This window comes from Lagopus leucura, unplaced genomic scaffold (genome assembly GCF_019238085.1).
Source record: "Lagopus leucura isolate 7727_CA_CO unplaced genomic scaffold, USGS_WTPT01 Super-Scaffold_100024, whole genome shotgun sequence".
NCBI lineage: Eukaryota > Metazoa > Chordata > Aves > Galliformes > Phasianidae > Lagopus > Lagopus leucura.
The window spans coordinates 6,127,335-6,150,297 of record NW_024962276.1 but is presented as its reverse complement, the minus strand read 5'-3'; the positions used below and the strand labels follow the sequence as shown (position 1 = coordinate 6,150,297).

Below are 22,963 nucleotides of genomic sequence, written 5' to 3'. Positions count from 1 at the left end.
AGAGCGCCTCCCTCCGAGCGCGGTGCCCGACGGGACGGCCGGACCTCCCAACGTAGCGCCCCCCAGCGAATGGGAGGCGCGGGGCACCGCACGCCCCCGTCCCCGCGACGTCGAGAGGGCGAAGAACGAGAGAAGGCGGGCGGACATCAAAATAGTTTTATACAGGTTATTGGTATACAGGTAAAAAACGACCCGAGGGCCCAGCGCGGGGCAGCGCCGACCCTTGCCTCCCCGGGAAGGGCGCTTCGAGCCCTCGTGGAAACGTACAGCGAAGGCACAGTGCGCGTGGGGCAGACGCTTCCACGGACAGACGGACGGATGGACAGAAAGACGGATGGGCTCCTCGGCACGCTGAGCACCACTGCGGCACAGAGAAGTCTCACACGGCTACAAAACCATCGGCCCTATCAGCCCCGCTCACCTCCCGTGTGTCGATTCCCAAGGACTTATTGCTGGGGACAGCTCTGCCCACGCAGCGCTCCAGGAGCTGCTTAAGTCACAGTCCAGCACCAAACCCAGCATGGAGCTGGGACCCCGCGTGGGCTCTGCAGGGCAGAGGCACCGAGGGGCTCATTCACACCACAGCGATGCAGGACAGCAGTGTGGACGATCACCTCCCTGTTCCCAGAGCACTGCTCCAGCTGGATCTTACTGCGTGCTTCTTGCCCTATACCAACACCACAGATGAGGGAGGAAGGTCTGCAGCCACCCAAGGGTCACCTTCAACCTTCCAGGCAGCTGCCGAGACCTTCAGCACAGCCACAGCCCCGTGGCTCTGGAGAGGCATCTACCACCTGTGGGGTTCCTTGCAAGATAGGGACCAGCAGCCTGGGACAGGGAATTTACTGTGCTGTTCCTCCAGAGCCCTCATCACACATTTGGGTGCAAACACTCCAGCACTGCCCCATGCAGATCTCAGGAGCAGATCTCCCTGGCCTGCTGGAGGCAGATCAGCTCAGGGTACGTGGGATATCCAAGGCAGTGAGTGCTCCAGGCACTGTAGAGTTCAGTCCGTTGGGAAAAAGAAATAAACAAAAAAGCATGAGCAGCAAGGAAATAAGTGCCTAATTCTAACCCCAGACTTCTGCCCAGAAAGCACGAGAACTTCAGAAATATATGAAGGCTTTGGAAATCAAATGTCTTGGGCATCCTGCCCTTCTGGGCACCCTTCATTGCCCCACAAACTCAACGCAGCTGAAAGATGCACATTGCAGCTCCTCTTTCCAATTACTTCAGTGCTCCAGAAGAGAATTTGGCTGCTCTTCCCTCCAGCACAGCCACTCAGCCCTTCCTCATGCCTTGCACTCAGGCCTCCACAGCACGCTGCAGACATACAAGCAGGTGGAGCTCTTGCTACATACTTCAGGGACACTGTAGTAGCAGAACTAAGGCCAGCAGGCTAATTTGGTGCCTAGCATCACCAGAGCTTGATGAGAGATTGTTTTCCAAGTGCTCTGATCACTAAATGGTATTAAATGCACAACAGCAAAGGGTGCAGCTGCTCTTCAAAAGTCAAGACCAAAGTCAGGCCATGGATACCCTTTCTCTCTGCTACTCCAATAATGCTCAGAACAACCTCCAGTCGTGCTTTCAGACACTGCACTGCTGAAACACCAACATGTCCAAAAGCCAAGCCCACATAAATGAGATGCAACCAGGTATGATGGGGACAAAATTTTCTTCCCCAGAACCAGGAACAGCAGTTCTGCAGAGCTGACAAGCTGCTGAACTTGGTCAGAATTCGCAGAAGCTCTGACATCTGCTCCTTCCTCCAGTTCACACCAAGAATTGATGTCATCTCCCCCAGCCTTCAGGATGCCATATCACCGCTTGGAACTAGCAACACATTAGAGGTGCTCCACAACCACTGCAGTGTGGCTGAGCACAGCATCTCAAGGTAGGGAAAAACTCCAAGGGAGCAGCTGAGAAGCAAGTACAGGCTGTTTCCAAGGGCTGCTCTGCAGAACGTGGAGCTGGTGATGGATCAAGGCTTCCACCACACACAGTAAGAAAAATGAAATCAAAACAGGTAGATACCACTTCAGAGTGTCGTGACTACGACCCCACACAGGTCTTGGGACACTTCCCCACCATCTGCTCACAGTGTTCAGATGCTGAGGAAGTGTTAGGAACTCTGCTGGCCAACCTGCTTAATCACCTTTCAGTCAGCGTCATGTGAACCTCCAGACCTTGCCCTAAAAACATAAGCCATGCCCTTAACCCAAACACAGCCTCTAACACCCACTGATTTGCATGTACATAGGAACAGAGCAAACAGCAGAAGGAAGTCAGGAGCTGCCACCCAAACACAGTCCTGCAAGTTAATGTCTCAAAACTGATCCAGAGGGATCACCCTTCCCTCCCGCTGGGGCTAGTCCATGGAAACTTCCTTTCCTCTCAGGGAGGTGTCAGTGTTTGCTGGAGTACAATGTTTCTTCTTCAGTGTCTGTTTCATCCTGGAATTCGTGGCTCAAGAGGGATTTCTTGGAGCCGGTGGACATCATGCGGATTTCATCCTCGTAATCGTCGTGGTGCTGCCGCAGGCGGTGGAAGCCATCCTTGTGTCTGTTAGACTTAATTGAGCAGACACACCAGATGATACAGGCAGTGAGGATCAGAGCTGACATACTTGCACCTGCCAGAGAGAAGACACTGAATTTAATTCTATATTCCTCACCTCAGAGGCTTCTACATTCTCCAGTATCAATCCTCCCTCACACAATCACAGCTGCTTTCCTCGCTTCTGTGCCCCAGGAGGAAGGAGCTCAGTCACAGTACAGAAGCACTACATTTTCTGGGCTAGCAATTTAAGATAACATCAGTGAGCTCCTCTGCAGTACACTGGGAACAAACCCCAGCTTCCCCAGCAGCAGCCACAATGACAGAAACATATACATTCCTTAGTGCTTGCCCAGTGCCAGACCATGCAAAGAGGCCTAGGGAAAATGTAAGATCTGCTAGGTCCCAGCCCTATGCACATACAGGCTCTCCCCCTTCTAGCCATCTCAAGGTCCATTCAGGACCCTTCAGATCCCTGCAACATTCTCCACTTCCTCTGTCTTTATCTGCTAGCCCAGCATCACTAGAGCAAAAGGCTTTTGGACCAGTCTGCAGGGCCAAGCACGTGTTCAGAAGGGAAAACAGGAGGAGGAAACTCAATGCTGCAGGCTACTCTTCCAGAATCCAGTTTAAAAAAATAAAAATAAAAAAATAAGGGTTACTGTCAGAATGAACCAGCCCAGAAAATGAGGCTCAAAGCTTTGAATGAAGCTATCACTTTACCTGCAACTGTTACAACCAGCTCCCTTGGCAGACCAAATATCTTGTTTTCCATGTCAAATACAATGAACACAGAGCTGGGTGCATCATGACGTACCAAGACCTATGGAAAGATACAAGGACTCAGTCTGTCTCAATGTTCACACATCTGGTAGGTGTCTAAAGAAAAAAAAAGAAGACATCTGCTGCCCAGGGCAGAACCAGGCAGATACTAAAGATAAATGCAGTGTAGGGAAAAACTATTGCCCAGAAAAACTCTGCCTTGTTCAGAAATTCTTCTCCATTACCACAAGGCAGAAGACAACTACTGTAGCCAGAAGGTAAACACAGCCAACAAGATACAGCCCAGGTAAGAGCAGTTAGGGATGGATGCCTTCATATGAAAGCAAGGGAGGAGAGCTCCAATAGATGTTCACATACCTGCATATGCTTCTGTTGGTACCCGTCAGCTATAGCATTGATGTTATGCAAACCAGGAGCCAACAGCACATGGAAATAGCCACCTTCTTTAGTACAAACCCTCAAGCCTTCATTAAGAACAATGACAGCTTTAGAAATTGCCTTGCCACTCTTGTCTTGGACAAATCCGTGGACTCCCTTGTGAACCTGAAACAAAACAAAGCATTTCAAATGCCTCATGTTCCAGTCCACGTGTAAGGTGTATTTTGAACTAAAACAGGATCTAGCCTCCCCTTAAAATATAGCATGCTCTTCAGCAACCTTAACCATCACCCCACCGTGACGTTTCCCTTCTCCCTTAAGAAATAAGATTATGTAATACTGCAAGGGCTGCTCAGCCCACTAGAAAGAAAGGCACCCATCCCAACACCTTCACTGCCAACAAGGATTTCTGCCCCCAGACCACTGCTCACCTCCACAAGCATGCTAAGGAGAGACCTCCTGTGTTCTGCCCACAGGCCAGGGAGCTGCCCTGCGCTGGGGAAGTAGCAGCAGCTGGTATAAACAGTGATCTCAGGACAGTGACCAAATGTAACGCTGAAATCCTGAAACAAAACCACCACAGTTACAAGAGACAGCATTTAAAAGGTTTCCCAGAGTGCAGCTGAAGATGGTTGAGGTTTTGCCCAAATTTAAAGACATATCTGCAAGGAAGGAAAGCGTTGTGATGAGATGAAGTACCTTCATACTTCCCAGGTGGCTGTGCCATTCAGAGCCACGGATCACACCCCCAGGAATATTCTCATCTGTGAGAGTAAGAACACAGCAATCAGACTGATCTGCCCCTAGCAGAACCCAGCACAAGTGGTCAGGGGTTCAAAGGATTGAACCAAACCTACCGGACTTATTTGGACATCCTGGCTGGCCTAAATGCATCGACGGATGGTTGTTTGCATATACAGATGCCAAATGCTTCAGTGTTTCTTTGTTCTCCACTACAAACAGAAAGGTGAGACATTAAGAATGCAGGTCCTATTGAGTGGGGGAAGATATTCCTATTCTAACCCCATGATCCGATATAAAACAGTCACACGTGTTGCTTCAGGGGGATTTCAGATTTCTTCTTACATCTAGGGGTGGTATCACACACAGAGGAAAAACTGAAATACTGTTCTGAAAACAGAAACAGTAAACGTTCTGAGTCCAAGCTGAATCCTGTCAGGGTGCTGAGCTTTGCTTTACAGACTGCCAGCAGTTCTCCAGAACCAAGGGGTTAAAGCCAAAAGGAGGCTACAGCACACCATCAGCACAAAAAAAGGGCAAGCTCTTTCACCATGCAGCCATGTGACTAGCCAGAGCCTAACTGCACTGAAGACTGAAGACCCTGGAGGAGTCAGTCATACCTGTCTGCACTGGCTTATCATAGGGATAAGTGACAAGCAAAGATCCACCATCTAGAGCAACAGAGAGGCTGAAGTCTTGCTTCAATATCAAGTTCTCCATGGCTTTGGTTTCGGGCTCTTGTGTTCCTGAATACCTGGAGTAATTGCCTGTAAGTGAGAACAACAAATAGGAAAAGGGATTGATGACAGCTTTCTCTGCTATTTGACAGGCTTGCAGAAACGTTTCTTCTTTATGGCTGAAATTATCTGCCTGAAAATATATTTGCTAGATCTCAGCAAATTGCTTCTGAAAGATTAAGTAAAGCACCTCATCCACACTGCTCATGGGTGGAATTCATCTGCAAAGCTTAACAAATGTGAAAAATGACTGGTTTCCCAATCTATTTACTTTTGTGATACACAGGGTACTTCATGTGCGTTTGCTTTCTTCATTGTCCCTGAACTGACACCTAAGAAAGCACTTGGGATGATTCCAGCCAAAGGTGGCCAGAGAAAACACTTCCTCTCCAGGAAAGGTGGGCATAGCAGTGGTACAGAGCTGGATGTAACAGGCAGTTAAAAGCATGAAAAAAGGAAACTGTTTCCAAGGAGCAAGAATAGAGAATGCTTTTCAGAAATGTAGCGCTGAAAGAAATCAATTAACAGGAAAAAATACTGTATGATCTCTGGACTGTTCCTAAAGAGCTCTGCTTTGTCTTCTCCTTTCCGTACAAAGGTCTGCAAATTACAGTCTCTAAGGGGAATTCAAGCTTTGGACGTTTCCCAGCAGCTGTGCTACTTCAGCTCTGAGGCAGGAGCACTGCCCTCTTTACAGGAAGACCCCACAATCAGGTAAGTACCTCCAACCCTAGAGAGGCCAGCCAGCAGGAGACTTCTACTGCAGCCTGCATTTCTATGGGGCACCACACATCAGTTTGCATCAGTTAGCTTTACCTGTGAAGTCTGTATCCAGATCTCTGCCGTGGGCATTAGTGTGGCCTATCTTGGAGGTGCAGCCCCTCTCCTGTGCTATCTCCCGTCCGTCTGGGTTCAGGGATGGCACAATCACAATCCGTGTTCGGTCAATCAGCTGAACAAAGCAGGAAGGAAACAACACATCAGTACAATTAATAGGGTTTGTTCTCTGTACATCTCTGTACATCTCCTTTGTCTCAATCTTTTCCTAGAAATAGCTGCTTCCATTGATTTCATAAGTCACAGGTTCCCACCGGCCCCACAGATCTCCTAACATCCTCCCTGCATGCACAGGACCCACAGGCCAAAACAAGACAAGTCTCTCCTGACAAGTGCTGCCTTCTCAGAATACAACTGGAGGTCTCCAAGCCCATCCCTCGCAGCAGAGCTCCTCACCTTTGTAACAGCAGCGTTCTTCTTGTAGTTCATGCAAAGAAATTCTGCCAGTGTCAGGAGCAGCTCGGTACCAACAGGAGCATTCCCATGAATCCCAGCAACAAAGCGGATCTTGGGCTCCTCAGGCTCAGACTGGTTGGGCTTGTTGGAGATTTCAAGGGACCAAATCTGACGGAACTCAACGCTCTGACCCAGGCTGCCGAGAGAGAAGAAAGCAGAGTGTGAGCTCAGGAACAGAGCTTGGCCTTGTGGAGAAACCCTGGTGTCAAGGGAATGCTGCCTCCTTCCACAAGCAGGTTACTGAGATAAGTGGCACAGAACACACAGCCACATCGCAAGCATCCAGGCAGAGATGCACAGAACACTCAATGCTCCATGTATCTCTATGTAGCCTATAACACCACGTGTGGAAGGAATGGCTACATGCCTCCACGCTTCCAAAGTGGGTTTGTTTGCTTTGGACTTTTTTTCTCCTCTTTAATCAGAGCAGGATACATCCAGAGATCAAACTAATTCATAAAGCACCCAGTTCAGAGGACAAAAGCAGGCCTATTTCCAGCAGTGCAGAACTTGTTTCTACAGTCGTGCCATTAAGTTAGCGAAGTGAATGCAAGCAAAGCAGGGAACACAATCAGGGCTGATGCAACTGGAAGGACAATAGAAGCTACAGATCAGAAGGGCAGCCTTGGCACCAGCACGGACAGCACATGAGCACACTGTGCCTGGTGACAACAAGTAACCAGGGGCCTGGGACAAAGAGGCCGGATTTGTGCCTTCTGAAGTTGACAGAGGGTAATAGCTACAGGTCACAAGGGAGAGCAGAGAACCACAAGGCAGCTCCTGCAGGAGGGCAGAGAGCTTGGCTCAGGGCATTACCTCAAATACATCTCACAATGTTAAATTAAAAGCTGAAAGGAAAGCACTGAAAAAAATGCCATCGGATTTATGATCCTCATGGGTCTCTTCTGACCCAGAATATTCTACAATTCTAAGATTCCGAAGCCATATTTGTCCACTTGTGCAGCTTAGATGTCAGACAGGGTTTGGAAAATAGAGGGAATAGAGTGTGTCTGCAGAAACCTGGCATCTCAATGCTGGGAATATCAGTGCAAGGCACCCAGGGCAGCTAACTGCACCCCAGGTTTCAGTCAGTAAAATGAGGTCTCAGGAGAAAGCACACGGATGTGTCTGTGGGTCCCTGCAGCCAATGCTCTGCCACCGTGCCCTTACATCTGGGGCTCCTCTGAGCTCATGCACCACAGGGTAGGACAGGAACAAGCTCCCCCCATCTCTGTACCGCATTCACAGCTCATCATTGCACTACTTCTCTGCCACAGGTCGCTGCTCATGGAGGAGCTGAGCACTGCTGCTCGGAGTTTTCACCTGGAGAGATTTGTGATGTGTGGGTAGTTCAGGTAGAGGCCTCGGAGGAACTCGGAGAGGTCCTTGTAAGAGCGGTACCGATAAGGAGAGACTTTCCCCGAGGAGGAAAGCAGGAGGTGTTCCACACCATTCTCAGCAGAGAGATCCTTGATCAGAGTCTCAAACTCCTTCTCATTGGGGTCGCTGGTGTCTGGGGTATTCAGGACTGGCGCTTTCCCCTCCTCCACTTTGGCATCTGTCCGTTTAAGAGTGAAGTTGACTTGCACAGCACCTTCGCTGTCAACTGCCACCGTCTTAGTGACAGGATTGTACCTGCCCAGGGAGGAGAAGGGATAAGAAAACATCAGGGGTTGAGGCCTCGCACACCGAGCCATCCCCCCTCCTGCCCAGATACTCAGCACAATACTGCTGCTGCTCTGCAGCCAAAGGAAGCAAGAGGCACAAATACAAACAGCAAAAAAAAACTCTTCAAAAGGGACATGGGAAAGGCAGGGCAGGAAGCAGCTCAGGACCCAGCACAGCCTTGAGCTGCTTCTGGCACAGGTATTGCAGGGTTACGTGGCAGGCAGGGAGGATGACAGGTCAGGGAGCTTTAACCCAAAGAACAACAAGGTTTTGGGAGCCATTGAAATCATTTCTGCGGGCAGCTGCCTGTGTGAGAATTTCCCCTAAAAACACCCAGTTGCTTGCCCAAACCACCTCCAAGCAAGGGAAGATCTGGACCCTACACTGTCACCAAAGGAACACGTCCCGACATCAGGGTAGCACAGCTTTGTCAGCTCTTAGACTAAGAAGCCAGGAGAGCACTGTGGCAGCTGTGCAGCGCCCATCCCGTGCACCACAGCTCGCTCACCCTCGTGCAGATGCTGTGATTTTGTACGTCCCCTGCACCAAGAGGCGCCAGTAGTCTCCATCCTTGTAGGTGGTCACTGGGTGGTTGATCTCAGCAACGCTGATGGTGGCATTGAGGATGCCCCTTCCATCCGTGGCATCCAGCACGAAGCCCCAGACCCCACGGTGAACCTGGAACAGACCCGGAGAGCCCCACTCAGCACCAGCCCTCCAACACACAGCGCTGTGGGAGTGCTGACATGCAGAGCTCCCAGAGCTCCTGGAGGAGCAACGCGTTCCAAAAGGGCTCAGGTGAAGCTGGAGTAGACAAAGGTCACACGAGCACAATGAATGGGCAATTGTTTGGCTCACGATGCCATGACGGCACGTACGCTCTGCCCCACACCTCTGTTTGCATGCCCCAGCTGCACCGTGCTGCCAGCAGCCGTGAGTCAGATGGAAACAGCACAGAAGGGACACTCTAGCCAAGGGAAAACTGAGCTACTGGGAAATGAAATGCCCCCACCTGCATCACCTGGCTGCTGTTTCCATACAGATTTTTGGCATGTTAAGGAGGGGAGAAGAAGAAATCAATGCATGTTCAGATGGAAGGATTGCTGTGGAGCAGGCACCTGGACTGGGCAGGAAGCAGCACTCACTGCAGTGTGCAGATCAGCCTACTTATTCCAGCACCTCTAACCCAGGCCTAAGAGGCAGCTCTCACCATCTTTTGGAGTCCAGGTGTCTCACCTGTCTCATGAACTGCAGGAGGGACCTGCGGTTCTGCTCCCAGTACTTTGGGAGCTCCTCTGCGTTTGGGTATTTCACACAGCCCAACTCAATGGTCACTTCAAAGCAGTTTGTGTTTAAGTAATTCCAGTCTTGCATCCCACCTACAAGAAGAATGTAAAAGAAGTTTTGATATGACCTCCTGAAGGAAGCAGTAACATAGCTCATAGAAAAAAGATTTAAAAAAAGTAAATCAGATACCAGAGAACGATTAAATTCTAACTACCACATGCAATTAATACCAAAGTAAAAGGCTTTTAACATGAGGCAAGATTCAAGCTTCAGGGGGTTGTCAACACTGCAGACATCCACCCTCCTCGTAAATGCCTTTCATGTCCATTATACTGCTGCTAACCAGAAACACCACACCATAAATTCCTCCCCTCCGGAATGACTTAACCTGGGTACTTTACTGAAGAGGTTACAAAAGAAATCCAAGTCCCAGGAATCTGGGTTGAGAAATGCAAAGCCTGTGACTGATCAGACTAAATTCTTTCAGCTGCACACACGTTAACTTGGAAAGAAACACTGCAAGAGACTTCAGGATGACTTCACCTGGAACATTGTACCACTGGGCCCCATTTGTGATGCCATGTGGGAAGTACTCGTTGGGGTACATATCCTTACAAGGGCTTCCCTGATACATCTTTTTATTTTCCTGAAAAACAAGATGCAACATGTGAAGCTGAGTCTGCTCTCTATAGCCACTGGCACTTCTGTTCTAACAGACCGGCTCCCCTACCACACGCTCAGAGAGCTCATGATAGCATCAGGAACTATCCTGGCAGATAGCATTTCCCATTTTAGAGCTTTACCTTGGAGTAGGAAAGTGCCAGCTGCTGAAACACAGCATCGTCTGGGGATTTGCTGTATATGGCCACTCCTTGTTCATCGTCATCATAGGGGTAATTAACCACCAGAGAACCTGCAGGGAAAGTGAGATTCAACTCAGACTTGCATGCTTCCTCAGCCTAACAGAAAAAGCTTTTCTTTAAGAGGGCAAGGAACAAGCTCTCAAGACTTGGCTATAAACGTAGCATTAGGCACAGTGAACAGAAGAGACAACAAAAGCACAGGAAAAGATCAGACTGCATCCAATAAGGAAGGCATTTCCTTATTATTCCTTTGACATATCGGTCATAATATGTCCAATATGTCAAAAGCTGTGCCCTTACATTCTGGAGGGATGGGCACAGCCTGCTAATAATCACTTTCCCAGAGGAGTAAACACAAAGGAAATTGTCCAAAACACTCCTGGTGCCCCTGACCCAACTGCTGCAGCTTGCCAGCCTTTTGGAGCTTACTGCAAGGGCAGGCAGACTATGACAGCTCTGGCTGGCTGAAACTTTCCCTAAGGAAGCTGTGTTAATGGCACTGTGGGACACAGACAGTGCTGCTGCTGGAGAACAGCCAGCTCCCTCTCACCCACACACTGTATGTCTGCACTACAGAATTAAACATGCTAGCACAGAGCAACACCTGCAGGTCACCACAGCTCCAAGCCAGCAGATAAAGTGTCTAGGGAATAAGCTGCAATGCAAAGACTTCATTTAGATCATTCTAAAATGATAATTAAATTGCAGCAAATTTCATCATTCTGCTGTGCAATTTGAGGCAGGGAACCCTCAGGATTATATCGTTTTCCCCTCAATTTATAAATACTGTGAAGCCTCTGACGGCCAAGGCACTGCCACATCACAGAAGCAGCCACTGAGCAGCTGCTGACAGGGCAGTCCATCCCAATTGCCCCATCACCTCACAGGCAACATGCCAGCTGCTGTCCTGTGCATGTGCTCCCTTCAGAAAAGTGGCTGTGCTCCTCCCAGCAGCCTCTTCAACTGCCTGCAAGCGTGCTTGGGGGACATGGCTTTCAGAATCTGATCCACCTTTCAGAAGCACAACCTCCAACCAAGTAACAGTAGGTTTGGTTTCCCCTTTTTCCACAGGCACCATCCCCCGTACAGGAACCTGGCTGCTTTTGCTCCTGCTGTTTCACAGCAGCGTCCCTCACTCCATGCCGTAAACACAGCAGAGATATTCCTGCATTCTCAAACCTCAGTGGTGAGAAAGGAGCCTGGTGTGGCTGACGTACCTCCATGCAGGTTTGCTGAAAGCACGAATGGATAAGTCTTCAGCCAGCTCATGACAGCCAGAGTTTCGGGCTGTGGAGGGTCTGCCACCTGGAAGAACTGATCTGGGAAGTTCCGGTTCAGGTCGTAGTTGTTGCTGTTGTTTCTGCCAACGGTTCCTCCTCTGTCTCCTGAAAAATGAACACAGGTTCAGGTTTGAATCCTATGCAATTCCCCATTTTGCTGTGGAAGCCGTGTCCTTATACTGTTGATCAGTGGAAAACAGCAGGGAACACAACAATGCAGGCTCCCTGCACCCCAGAATGACAGGACATCCACCTTCCTCCAGCAGGAGTGCATAGAGGTGTCTGGGGGCCCAGTCAGTGCCAGTCAGGCCTCAGCTGGCAGAAAGACACTGAACCATGAACAATCCCAGCAGCTGCTGTCATGACCACAGTATCTCAGACCTTCTCAAACCAGCTGGACAAGTTCTGTGTTAAACACAAGAAGAGGTCTACTTCCAGAAAATTGTTCTGGACAAGCTTTGTTGGGCCAATCTGCAAAAGCCACGCAGTTTGAAGGACTTCCATGAATGTTTTTGCCAATTTCAACACCACAATAAAAGCCTATATTACCCTTGGACTAGTGCTCTGCAGACTGCCTGGCTCCCACATCACATGTTACTAAAAGCATGGACCAAAGCATAGCAAGTATGAGCTATGTGAAAGGAATGTCTTTTTTTGTTTTTAAATAAGCCTTGGGATAGCCACAAACCATAAGGGGACCCAAACAGGGGCAGCATATACAGCACTGCCGAAGCATAAGAGCTCTTCCCAACCACTTCAGGCATCAGTCAGCCACCCACTTCCTGCAGTGCTGGGTCCACCCACTCATTCCATTGCACACACCAGTCCCTTCCCATCCCCCCTGCACCAACAGCACTTCAGTCCCAGCAGAATGCTTCCAGACTTCCCAGAGGTACGACAAACCACAGGTCTCATTCTCAGAGCCAGAAATCCCACAGCACGGGCAGCATTACCTTCCTGGGACTTCTCATAGCCGTCTGGGTTCATGGATGGCATGATGTGGATCCGTGTGCTCTGGACCAAGTCAGTCACTTCAGGATCTGTGCCGAAGTTCTTGCAGAGGTACTCGATGAGGTTCAGCAGCAGCTCTCGCCCCACAACTTCATTCCCGTGCATGTTACCAATATACTTGAACTCTGGCTCACCTGCAGACACACAGCCATGCCAAAGAGGTAATTATGATTGCTATACTGAAGCTTGGAGACATCTCACCACCATGAGCACTGCATTCAGACCTTTCTCCAGGCCAGAGGGCATTTACCTAATATGTATCCTTCTGCTCTCACAACATCAAGAGGACGAATATTAGTGCAAGGAGGGTGCTTGGTCCTTCTGACCCCAGAGTCCCACCCACTCAGGTATATTTCCCTAGCAATGCTCTTTAACTCACCCAAGCATCATCCACTGCACTTGGTCTTTCTAAAGAGGAGGAGCTCAGCCTCTCTTCAGATGCCAGCTCTGCATTTCCTTTTCGCTCTGCCCACAGTCTCCCAAATCTAAGGGTCTACCACTCGCACTGGTGTTTGGCTAGAAAGAATCTCCCTCCTTACCTGCTTCGTGGACACCAGGGTTGTCTGAGATCTCCATCACGTAGAGCTCCCGCAGCTCCACCGACTTGCCCGCGGAGTACAGCCGGGTGATGTTGGGGAACTCGTTGGCGTAGCGCCGCAGAAAGATCTCCATATCTGAGAAGTGGTGGTGACGGAAGTCCACAGGTTGGATGGGCTGATGGAGGGAGGTTGGGCTCGGGGCTTCGGGCTGCACCACGGTGGAGGCAACGGTAGAAGCAGGAGCGGGCGTTGTCGTGAGCTGTGTGAGGTTGGGAGCTGGTGCCATCACAGTCGGTTGCAAGAAGAAATCCACTTCTGTTGCATCTCCCTCCTTCACCTCAATGTTTTCTCTGGTCAGTGGTGTGTAACTGTAAGAAAAAAAAAAAAAAAGAGCAGGCTTCAGCAAGGAGGCTCTGCAGAACAGAGGCCAAAACCTTTGCATGTTTCCCCATCCTCCTCCTCCCAGTCTGAGCGCATTCAGATGTTAACAATTATGTGAGAGATTCACCAGCAAAACAAGCTGATGGGGCTCATCCCCCTGCCTCCAAATCCAACCATGCTGCTGCCCCTTGCTGTGTCAGAGGTGTCGGTTCCTGTTTATGGACTCTCCAGGGAAGAAGCTGCAGGTGCAGCACAGGGCTAGCCAGCAGCAAGCAACACATTTACCCCCATATGTGAGGCAAACCTGTACTGAGATGACCTGCTGCACTTTCTCCTTTTGCCCATAAGTAAGATACAGGTTGACACAAACAAATAAAGGAAGAAGTGCTGTGCATCCAGCAGCTCCCCACCACAGCAGGGCAGGGGTGAACAAACACAGCTGCAGCTCTAATCCATTGCAGGAGACCTTTCCTGCTGCAGCTTCCAGCCAAGCCCCTTAAACACACAACGTGCTCAGGGGGAAGAAATGAAGTAAAGTAACACGAGCAGTAGGCAGCACCATGGAGACATTACCCCATCACAACGGCGGTCACGTTGTAGGTCCCAGGCACCAGCAGCCGGTGGTAGTCGCCATATTTGCCTGCTGTGATGTTATGGGCAATGCCAGCAACAACAATGGTTGCATTCTCCAAACCAACCTTGGTGACTGCATCCCTGACAAAACCTTTCACTCCAATGTGGACCTGAGGAAAACAACACAAGGCTCCGGCTGAAGATAGGTAACAGCAGGTCAACAGTGTCCTCACCAGTGACACCATCCCCTCCTGTTCCCACGTGCACAGAGCAGGACAGCTGCCAGGCAAAGACAAACAAGGGCCCATGATTTAGACAGTGCTTGGCCTGGGAGCAAGGACAGGAAATTCAGCATGCAGCAGCTTCTCAAAACTGATCCTACCTAGCTAATCCTCCTATTTGTCAACGTGGGCACACAACACAATGAACAGAGCAGGGTTACAGGCCATATCAAGGGACAGAACACAGCTGCCTCCCTCCTCAAGCTAAACTGTCCCCTACTCAGGGCATACGTGGGTAGTGAGATCTGCAGCTCACAGTCCTTCTGCGTAACACTGTACCCCATGAGGCCTCTCAGAGGAGCTCACTATCACTGAGGATGTGGGAACTGTGGCAGAACCACAGAGATGCACAGAAGCTTTGTAGTCCCCAACCTCTGCACAACCTCTGCAGCAGCTGTGTTACCACACGCAGCCCGTGAGAGCAGCTGATGCAGTGCTCCCAGCCCAGCAAGGGCACAGGGGTTTCTCAGGTGTTGTCCCCAGGCCCCACACCAGCTCACACTACCTTCTCAATGAAAGAAAGGAGGGATTCATGATTGTTCTCCCACTCCTGCTGGAGCTCAGAGGTCAGCGGGTATTTGCAGCAGGACAGCTCCAGTGTGATCTCAAAGCAGTCGGCCCACACGTAGTTGTAATCCTGCATCCCACCTGAGAAAACAAGGCAGAGATGTGTCACGACAACAATACACAGGATGCACACTCCCCTCCGTCCTTCAGCCCCCTGTGGCATCTCACCAGGATGAACCTCAGCAGAAAAGTCAGATGGGATCACTGTGAAAGCCTGTGCTGGGGGAGACAGAGCTCTCTTCTCCCAGTAACAAGCACACTGGGCATTAAGCTGAGAGGCCAAAAGGACTGCCTGCTGCTCTGTCAGCTGAACTTCCAGCACTTGGCAACACCTCTGGGTTCATATCACTGGGAAGCTCTCTGCCAAATGCTACAGAGCCCAGACAGCATGGCAGGCACACAGAGCTGGAATGTTGCTGCTGCAGTCCTTCATGCATGCTGCAAACTAGCCTCAGACTTGTAAGGCCTGCCTGTAGGAGAAGCAGTTTCATCCAAAACAAGCTTCAGGCTTGACACAAAAAAATGCCAACATCAGAGTGCCTACCTGGGGAAGTTCAACAGTTCAGTGTGAAACCAACCAGCCCATGAGCACCGGAAAACAGGAGTGCGTGAGAACTGTTTCCCAGCATCAAGTTTATCTGTTCGTTCTTTCCTTTCAGAGAAACCACAGGCACTGCTACATGTGAAAAAGGTCACCTTGTTCTAGCAAGCACCCTGATCCCATTTGCTGAAGTTAAGATCAACTTTCAACGTGCAGATCTGTTTCTCAAACAGGAACAAATGAATTACCAGTGAGACGTGAGGCTGCTGGGTACTGCCTCAATGGTCCAGAGCTCAGGGCTGTAAACACAATGCTCTGGACACTCATGGGAGCTTTCAATAGTAAGCAGCATGACCCCACAACACCACAAGCCTGTCAAACAGCAAGATCCCAGTAGATAAGTCTAAGAAATACGTGCTGGATGGCTAACTAGCTGGAAAAGATGGGTAGCCATAGTGCAAAGACACAGCCTGGCACTGGCAGAGGCTGTGACAAGGCACGGCCTGGAAAGGTATCAGCACTGCTTCAAGCACAGCAGTCTTCCAGTGAGCATGGCAGCTGTGAGCACTCACTGTCCAGAACAGGGACTGCTGTCCTGAATCAAAGAGCCCCATGGCAGCCTGGTGAAACAGATGGACTGACAGCACAGACCTCTGGAAGACAGGAGGGACGGGGGCTGGATCAGAGATGTCCCAGTTCTTCCTGGTTCTCCTGGGAGCCTGCTACCAAGGGAACAGGCAGCCCTTGTAGCAAATCAAATGGCACTTCCCACTAGACAGAGAGCACTGCAGCCTGTGCGCAGGATGAGATTAAAACAGGAAAGAGGTTTTTCTGGCCCAAAAAAATGTTTGAGGACCTAAAAAAACAAAACAAAACAACCCACCTGTAAAGCTCAGCTCAAGAGGTTGGAGGTGCCAGGCCTGTGACTCTGGTTTTACACAGCTCCTGTTACCAGGCTCAGAGAAGCAGCCCACAGCACGATGTAAACTCTGTGCAGAGCGGAATGATTTGCCAGCCTGGAACCATCTGTTCATAGTGGGATACTAATGCATTTGAAAACATCCATACATAAACCAGAGCCATTATGAAGCATATTTAGTGCTTCATCTGCCATTCAAGTAAATTTAGGACAGATGCTCACCCATAATAGAGCAGTAACGGACTAAATTGGAGCGTGGTACATTGATTTTGGTGAGAGTCTCTTCAAGAAATAGTCCACTGCATGCTTGAAAATTTGGATTGTATGTACTGAACATATTTGGCTTTCTCACAGACCCACTGCAGAGCAGGACAGCTATTTTTACAGCATGTGGAATCACATATTTTTCCATATGCCATTTGCACAACCTCGCAGGGGCAGGCAGGAGATGTGCAGGTGTACAGACTGTACCACAGTGGCTGGAACTGAGCCCTCGCTTTCCAATGCAGAAGCAGCCCTGCCCAGCAGAACCTCCTCCTGCTCTGTCCCATCCCTTGAGCATAAAGGCTGCCCTTCAGGCAGCAGGCTCAGACCTCTCGCAGCACAGGAGCCCTACAGGATGCTTTTGTTCCTTGCCAAGCTCCACACCAGGCAGCAGAATGCAGCACTCGAGTCATGCCCGGAGCTCCCAACACCATAAATGCACCAGATGCCAGAGAAACCTTTTAGGCCAGCTTGGAAAGACTCAATTTTCAAACTTCACGATGGAGAAAGCTCTCTAATTCCAGCTCTCAGCGGAGCAGACATTAGGAGATGGAGAGCTGCAGCTCAGCCACAGCAGAGAAAGGTTCCTGCATGCTCTGCAGGGAGAGCAGATGGCGCAAGGCAAGAAACGTGATTAAATACACTGCACAAGTTGCTTCCTCTGTGGACAGGGCTGATTGCCTCACAGCGTGAGACCAGCAGCAGCCCCAAAAAGGCAGAGGAATGTTTTGGTCCATTAGTCTGCAGTCATTAAAACTCAGAGGAGGTGAGGTTTCAGCCTCCAGCTCCAGCAGCTCACAATCCAGCCCAGAGCAGTGCACCCTGCAAGCCTTCCAGGGCCCTGAGGAGCAGAGCAGCATCTTCATATGCACTGCGCTGCTCACGTTAGGTGTGAAAAGAGGCATCAGAGCCTCTAGCAACCAAGCCAACAGTTTTCTCAAGGACTCGTATGTGAACACAACAACAGCTAACTGTATAACCCAGGAAGCCATGGGTGAGACCTTCCATCAGAGCTCACACTGTGCAGTTCCTTGCAGTTTCATGCCCAGGAAGCAGAGGCCACAGCAGGGATCTCACAAGCAGCTGCTGCTCTCAGGGCTCCTTTCAACTGCTCCGAGTTCAGTGTCACCACAAGCTGCTCAGAAGTTGGCAAACACACACCTAACCCCCACCAAACCCCTCCCTGCCCTAATACCTGGTATGCACCTCCAGCACCTTCACAGCACAGATTGAAAGCAGCGAGGAAAGCATCTTTTACAGAGAGGCTACAAATAAAGAAAAAGCCTCCCAAGGCAGCCCATAAAACACCCCAATCAATGTCACAATTAAGTCCATTTCTGAGTCAGGGCCTTTACCACCTGAAGGCAAACACATCCATCCCACAGACAAAAGTCCCTCGTGTTCATGGACTCTCCAGGACAGCTGCCCTTCTCGACTCAGACTGCACTGAGCCGCATCAGAAAACAGCCCAAATTTCCTATCATTTTCTTGCTCTGAACTGGCCATTCAGTAGTTAAAAGCCCTAGAGGTTACAAGGGAAGGAAGACTAAGCACATGTACAGCAGAGATAGCCCGAGCAGTGCCAGACACGCTTATCTACAGCAGCTGGAACGCAGCAGCCACGTTGAGCTGCATGGCAAGGAGCCATACTCTGCTCACGCTTGATCTTAAGAATTACTCGGATGGTTTGCACTTGCCACCTTAGCTTGATACACATAAGAGGATACTGAAAACAAAGTTAATGGGGTCTGGCACCAGCGTAAGCCTAACTGGTAGCAAAGAATCCCACAGCAATTGGATTTCCAGCACGTTTGATTTCACACAATAAAACGTGGTAGGAAAATTTCCACCTGTTGAAACATTTTGTTCTCAATTCTTTGTTTTTTCCTGGCTTAAGTTCACTTGGAGGCTGCGGCCTTTCCCAGCACAACCTGCTCTGCAGGCCACCAGCACTTGCTCTGCACCTCAGGCATGTCATATGCTTCTCACCAGAGCTCAGCCCAGCCAGGAAGCTCCCATCCTCCCTCCCCCACGCATTCCAGTTCTGCAGTTACTGGGAAAAGCCTCTCTGTCTGAGTATAGCAGCATACCACCAACTCTCCATCCACTACTGAAAATCAGCGTTAACACCCAAAACCACAAAGCCATACTGAAACTTGACACAACTCCAAAATGTGCAGGCTGCCCCCCGTGTTATCTGTTAGCTCATCTGCACTCTTCCCTCAATGGTGGGTTGCACACCAGTGTGGGATGTGCTCCAAGGGCTGCCATCGCTCTCCTGATCAGCAGCCAGATGGAAGTTATGGTGTGGCTGAGATGGCACAGGTGCCAGCCTAGCACTTCATTCTGAGCTGGTGTTGTCAGCACACTGCCTATAATCACTGCCTGCAGCCATCAGCACAGAGCCCGGGGTTGTGGCTTGTCACAGCTCAAGGGTTTGTTTCCGCAGAGGCTGAAAGTTGGAGGCCATCAGGTTATAAACCACAGTGCTGTGGTCTAGCTCACACCTTGCCACTTCCTACATGAAGAAAGCAGGCAAACCCCAGCTTCAGTAGCTTCCAACACAAAGGCAGCCCGAAAGGTTCACACCTGTGCAACAGCTGCTAGCAAACCCACGGGCTGGCTGGCACTGATGGGGCATTCCCTGTCCCAGCAGGAGGATGAAGTTAACACTGTGGTGAGAAGCATTTCCTGCTCCAGGAGCAGGGAAACTGAAAGCTCAAAGCAGCCTCCTTCCAGAGCACACCCAGCCCAGTTCAGGAAGAAGCCAAAAGCCCTGGAGCTGCAGCAAAGAAACCTATTGATCTCAACGGTTGCTGATAACAACCACCACCAGAACAAGGCAGCACAGATCATCCAGGATATCCTGTTCCGTCACGAGCAGATGCACAAGATTACACAAACCTTCCTTGTGCTGAACTTTCTGCTTTCCAGAGTGAACCTTGAGGGCAGTAAACACAGTGCTGTGCTCGGCAGGGTGGAGGAGAGGAGACAGCTGTTAGCAAACATGGCAGAGCCACATCTTGTTTGAACACCGCAGCTTATCAGAACAGTGAAATCTTCAGGAATGATCCATCCAACCGCTGCAGTAAGGACTTCCTTCTCCAGCATGGCGGTGACGTAAGCAGGTCTAATAATGGATCACCCTCCTTGCTTCCCCAGAAACGTGGACATCGAGTTAAGCATATGATTCAGCTCTGAAATCCGTGTTTTGGAGAGACGCCGTATGTTCAGAATTGGTTAAGCTGCAAACTATTTGGGATCCACTATGCCTGATTTCATTGCACTCCTGCCTTCTGCATCAGCCCTAGTGCGAGGGAAAGCAGAGCAGTCCAGACGCAGCAAAGCACTGCAACTTCTTCAGACCAGTTCTGCCAGATTGGTGCTTTGTCCTCACCACAGAAGTCACCATGCTGTCTGGTGAGCCTGTGGTTGTACAACTTCCGCAGAGGGGGTGTGGAAATGGTGTAATTCTCTCTAAGGGCACAACCAAGATTTCTCTTCCCGCTACTCACGGACTCCTTCGCACAAGAGCACCTCACCACAAAGTGACACTTAAGTCTCAGCAGCAGCAGCAGAAATGACACACGCAGCACAGCCTGCCGTGTGGCCAAACCACCCCACCTCAGGGAGAGCAGCTGGGTTAGCTCACACCGTGCACTCACATCATTCTACACCTTCACACCTGACCACCTTGCAACCATTTACAAACCTTCAAGTTTAGAACCCTTAAAAAAAAGGGTTAAAAACCCTTGCAGAATACTGGCACTGGTTTCAGATCAATGCTGCTTGGGTCTTCAGTACATTAACACAAGTTCACCTTCCTGTAGCATCGTTAAAACTTGGTAACTGTCTCAAGATCTTACGATAGTCCCTTTGGCAGATGAAGCCAACTGTGTGCAGGATGACTCTCTGGCAACTTAATGAGGGCAGAAGAGCCCTCCAGTGTGCTGTGATCTGTTCCTTACAAGACCCTCCCACGCTGAGATTCACCAAGCACTAGCCAATGTGACCACGAAACCACTTCAAGCTGCTAGAACACATCCCAAGCTAAAAACATCGCTTACCTACCATCCTTCCCTTGGTGGCCATCACTACTGCTTCTCATTTCTATACACCATCATGTGACCCAAAGTAGCAGCGAGAGTGGCTCAGCAGCACAGCTTACCTTCCACATCATACCACTGGGCACCATTGGTGATGCCCTCTGGGAAGGTCTCTCCCTCCTCACCAGGGCAATTTGGCTTGCCAGTCTTCATTATGGGGTGATGTGATGCATAAGCTTTTGCCAAATATTTGAACACTTCATCATCAGCTGATTTACTGTAGACTCCTGTGGGCTTATGTGTGGGCGAGTCATCGTAGGGATAGCTTGCAACCACTGAGCCACCGTGCAGGTTGCCAGAGAGCAGAAACCTGGAGTTGGGAAGGAGAAGGAAAGAACTAAGAGTCACATCAGAATGCTGTGAATAAGAAGCCAGCAACAGCCGCCTCCACCAGAAAGAGAATTGAAGTTCAGCACATTTCTGAGCAGAGGTACCACGACCAATACCTGCATCCTTGCATCAGACAGCTCACGTGAATTGGGTTACACCTGCTATCTATTTCCTTTTGTTTGTTTTATTATCAAGCAGTTTATCAAGTCAAGCAGTTCTGTTTACCCGTTCCCTCCTGTACCAGCACTACGTTGGTGCAGCGAGCGCAGCAGCCCCAGCTGGTGCACAAAGGATGGCATTCTTTCTATTCCAGCCTGGTTTAAATGAAAAACTCACCTCACCTTTGCAAAACCATTAAATTAACAAACAAAGCAAAAAGTAATTTCCAAAATGATATTAAGAACACGCAAAGGTTTCTCTTGCAGCTAAATCTGAACTGCACCAAACCAGGAGGCTCCTGGATAACCGAGCCGTCTGAGCAGGACACACCAGTCATGGTGCAGCCTGCAGGGCCTTCCCAAGCACGGCTCCCGATGGGCAGCCACACGCCGAGCGTTAACAAGGAGAGCCCTCGAACTAAACCTCGCTCCCCAACGCTGAACGGGAGAGAGCAGAGAGCGGCCTGCGCCGCAGAGGGCAGCGCCGAAGGTCGGGCGCCGATAGGAAAGCAGCCCGGACGGCGCAGGGCCGCCCCGCACTCACTTGTTGCGCCGCATCCAGGCGATGAGGGCTCGCACCTCGGGCACGGGGCCCAGGTCGGGCTCGGAAGCCTCGAATTGGTCGGGGAAGCTGCGGTTGAGGTCCCGGCCGCGGCTGTTCTCCCGGCCGCTCGCCCCGCCGCCGCCGCAGTCTCCCTCCCGGGCGCGCTCGAAGCCGTCGGGGTTGAGGCTGGGCAGCAGGTAGAGGTCGGTGGCGTTCAGCAGGCGGCCGATCCGCGCGTCGCCGCCGGCCCAGCCCCGCACCAGCTCCCGGGCCAGCCGCAGCAGCAGCGGCCGCGCCAGGGGCTCGTCGCCGTGCATGTTGCCCACCAGCTTCACCTGCGGCCGCCCGGGTATGGGCGGCCCGCCGGGCTCCTCGCCTGCCCGGGGCGCTTCCTGCCCCGCCGTCAGTCGCAGCACCCACAGCGGCCGCCCCTCCACCGATTCGCCGATGCTGAAGAGCCGCGCCAGGCCCGGCGGGGCCGAGGCCGCCAGCTCCCGCAGCGCCTCGCCCAGCTCGGCCGCGTGCAGGTACCGCAGCTCCTCGCCGGGCTCCGCCGCCTCCGCCTTCTTGATGTGAGTGCCGCGCGCCGGGCCCAGCAGCGCCAGCAGCGCGCAGAGCGGCAGCAGCACACGCGGCCCCCGCGCCGCGCTCGCCATGACCCCGCCGCACGCCCCGACCCCGCCGCGCCGCGGAGCCGCCGGGCACCGGGAGGGGGCGGGCGCGCCGCTCCGGCCGCCGGCCAATGAGCGCCGGCCCGAGGGTGAAGCGGCCGGGGCGAGACGGAGAGCGGCCAATGGGAAGCGGAGGGCGGCGCTGCGTCACCGCGGGCGGGGCGAGACGGAGCGATGTGGCGCCCCCTATTGGCCGCGCCGCTCCCGGCCTCGTGCGGAGCGCCTCTCGCCGCGGGACGGAACGGCGGGGCTGCAGCGCAGTGCTACCCGAAAGGGAAAGGCGAGGCAGGGGAGCAGCAAACGGGCGTGCTCTGGGGACCGACGGCCCCGGTGCACAAGGGGCTGAGCATCGCCCCGGGGCCCCGGCTTACTGCGGGGAACCGGCCGGCCCGGATCACTGAGGGCATCAGTGCAGTTAGATGTGAATCACAGCCGTGCTGGGTGCCACTGCAGGACAGCGTCTGAAGAGACAGACAATAATACTTGCGG

General features: G+C 51.4%; 1 protein-coding gene across 1 annotated transcript; it reads right to left on the bottom strand.

Annotated features, from left to right (window-relative positions):
• Positions 1–142: 142 nt before the first annotated feature.
• Positions 143–22,459, bottom strand: CPD (carboxypeptidase D). Its single transcript, XM_042879788.1, has 21 exons — positions 21,804–22,459; positions 20,834–21,081; positions 14,880–15,022; positions 14,094–14,263; positions 13,140–13,507; positions 12,543–12,734; positions 11,527–11,694; positions 10,250–10,359; positions 9,990–10,092; positions 9,396–9,538; positions 8,668–8,837; positions 7,815–8,126; positions 6,432–6,627; positions 6,015–6,150; positions 5,082–5,228; positions 4,578–4,673; positions 4,420–4,484; positions 4,152–4,283; positions 3,700–3,885; positions 3,283–3,382; positions 143–2,635 (listed from the first exon to the last, which is right to left on the bottom strand). Exons 1-21 carry the CDS (start codon positions 22,457–22,459, stop codon positions 2,409–2,411), a joined length of 4,068 nt encoding a protein of 1,355 aa, XP_042735722.1. The 3' UTR covers positions 143–2,408.
• Between the last annotated feature and the right edge of the window lie 504 nt (positions 22,460–22,963).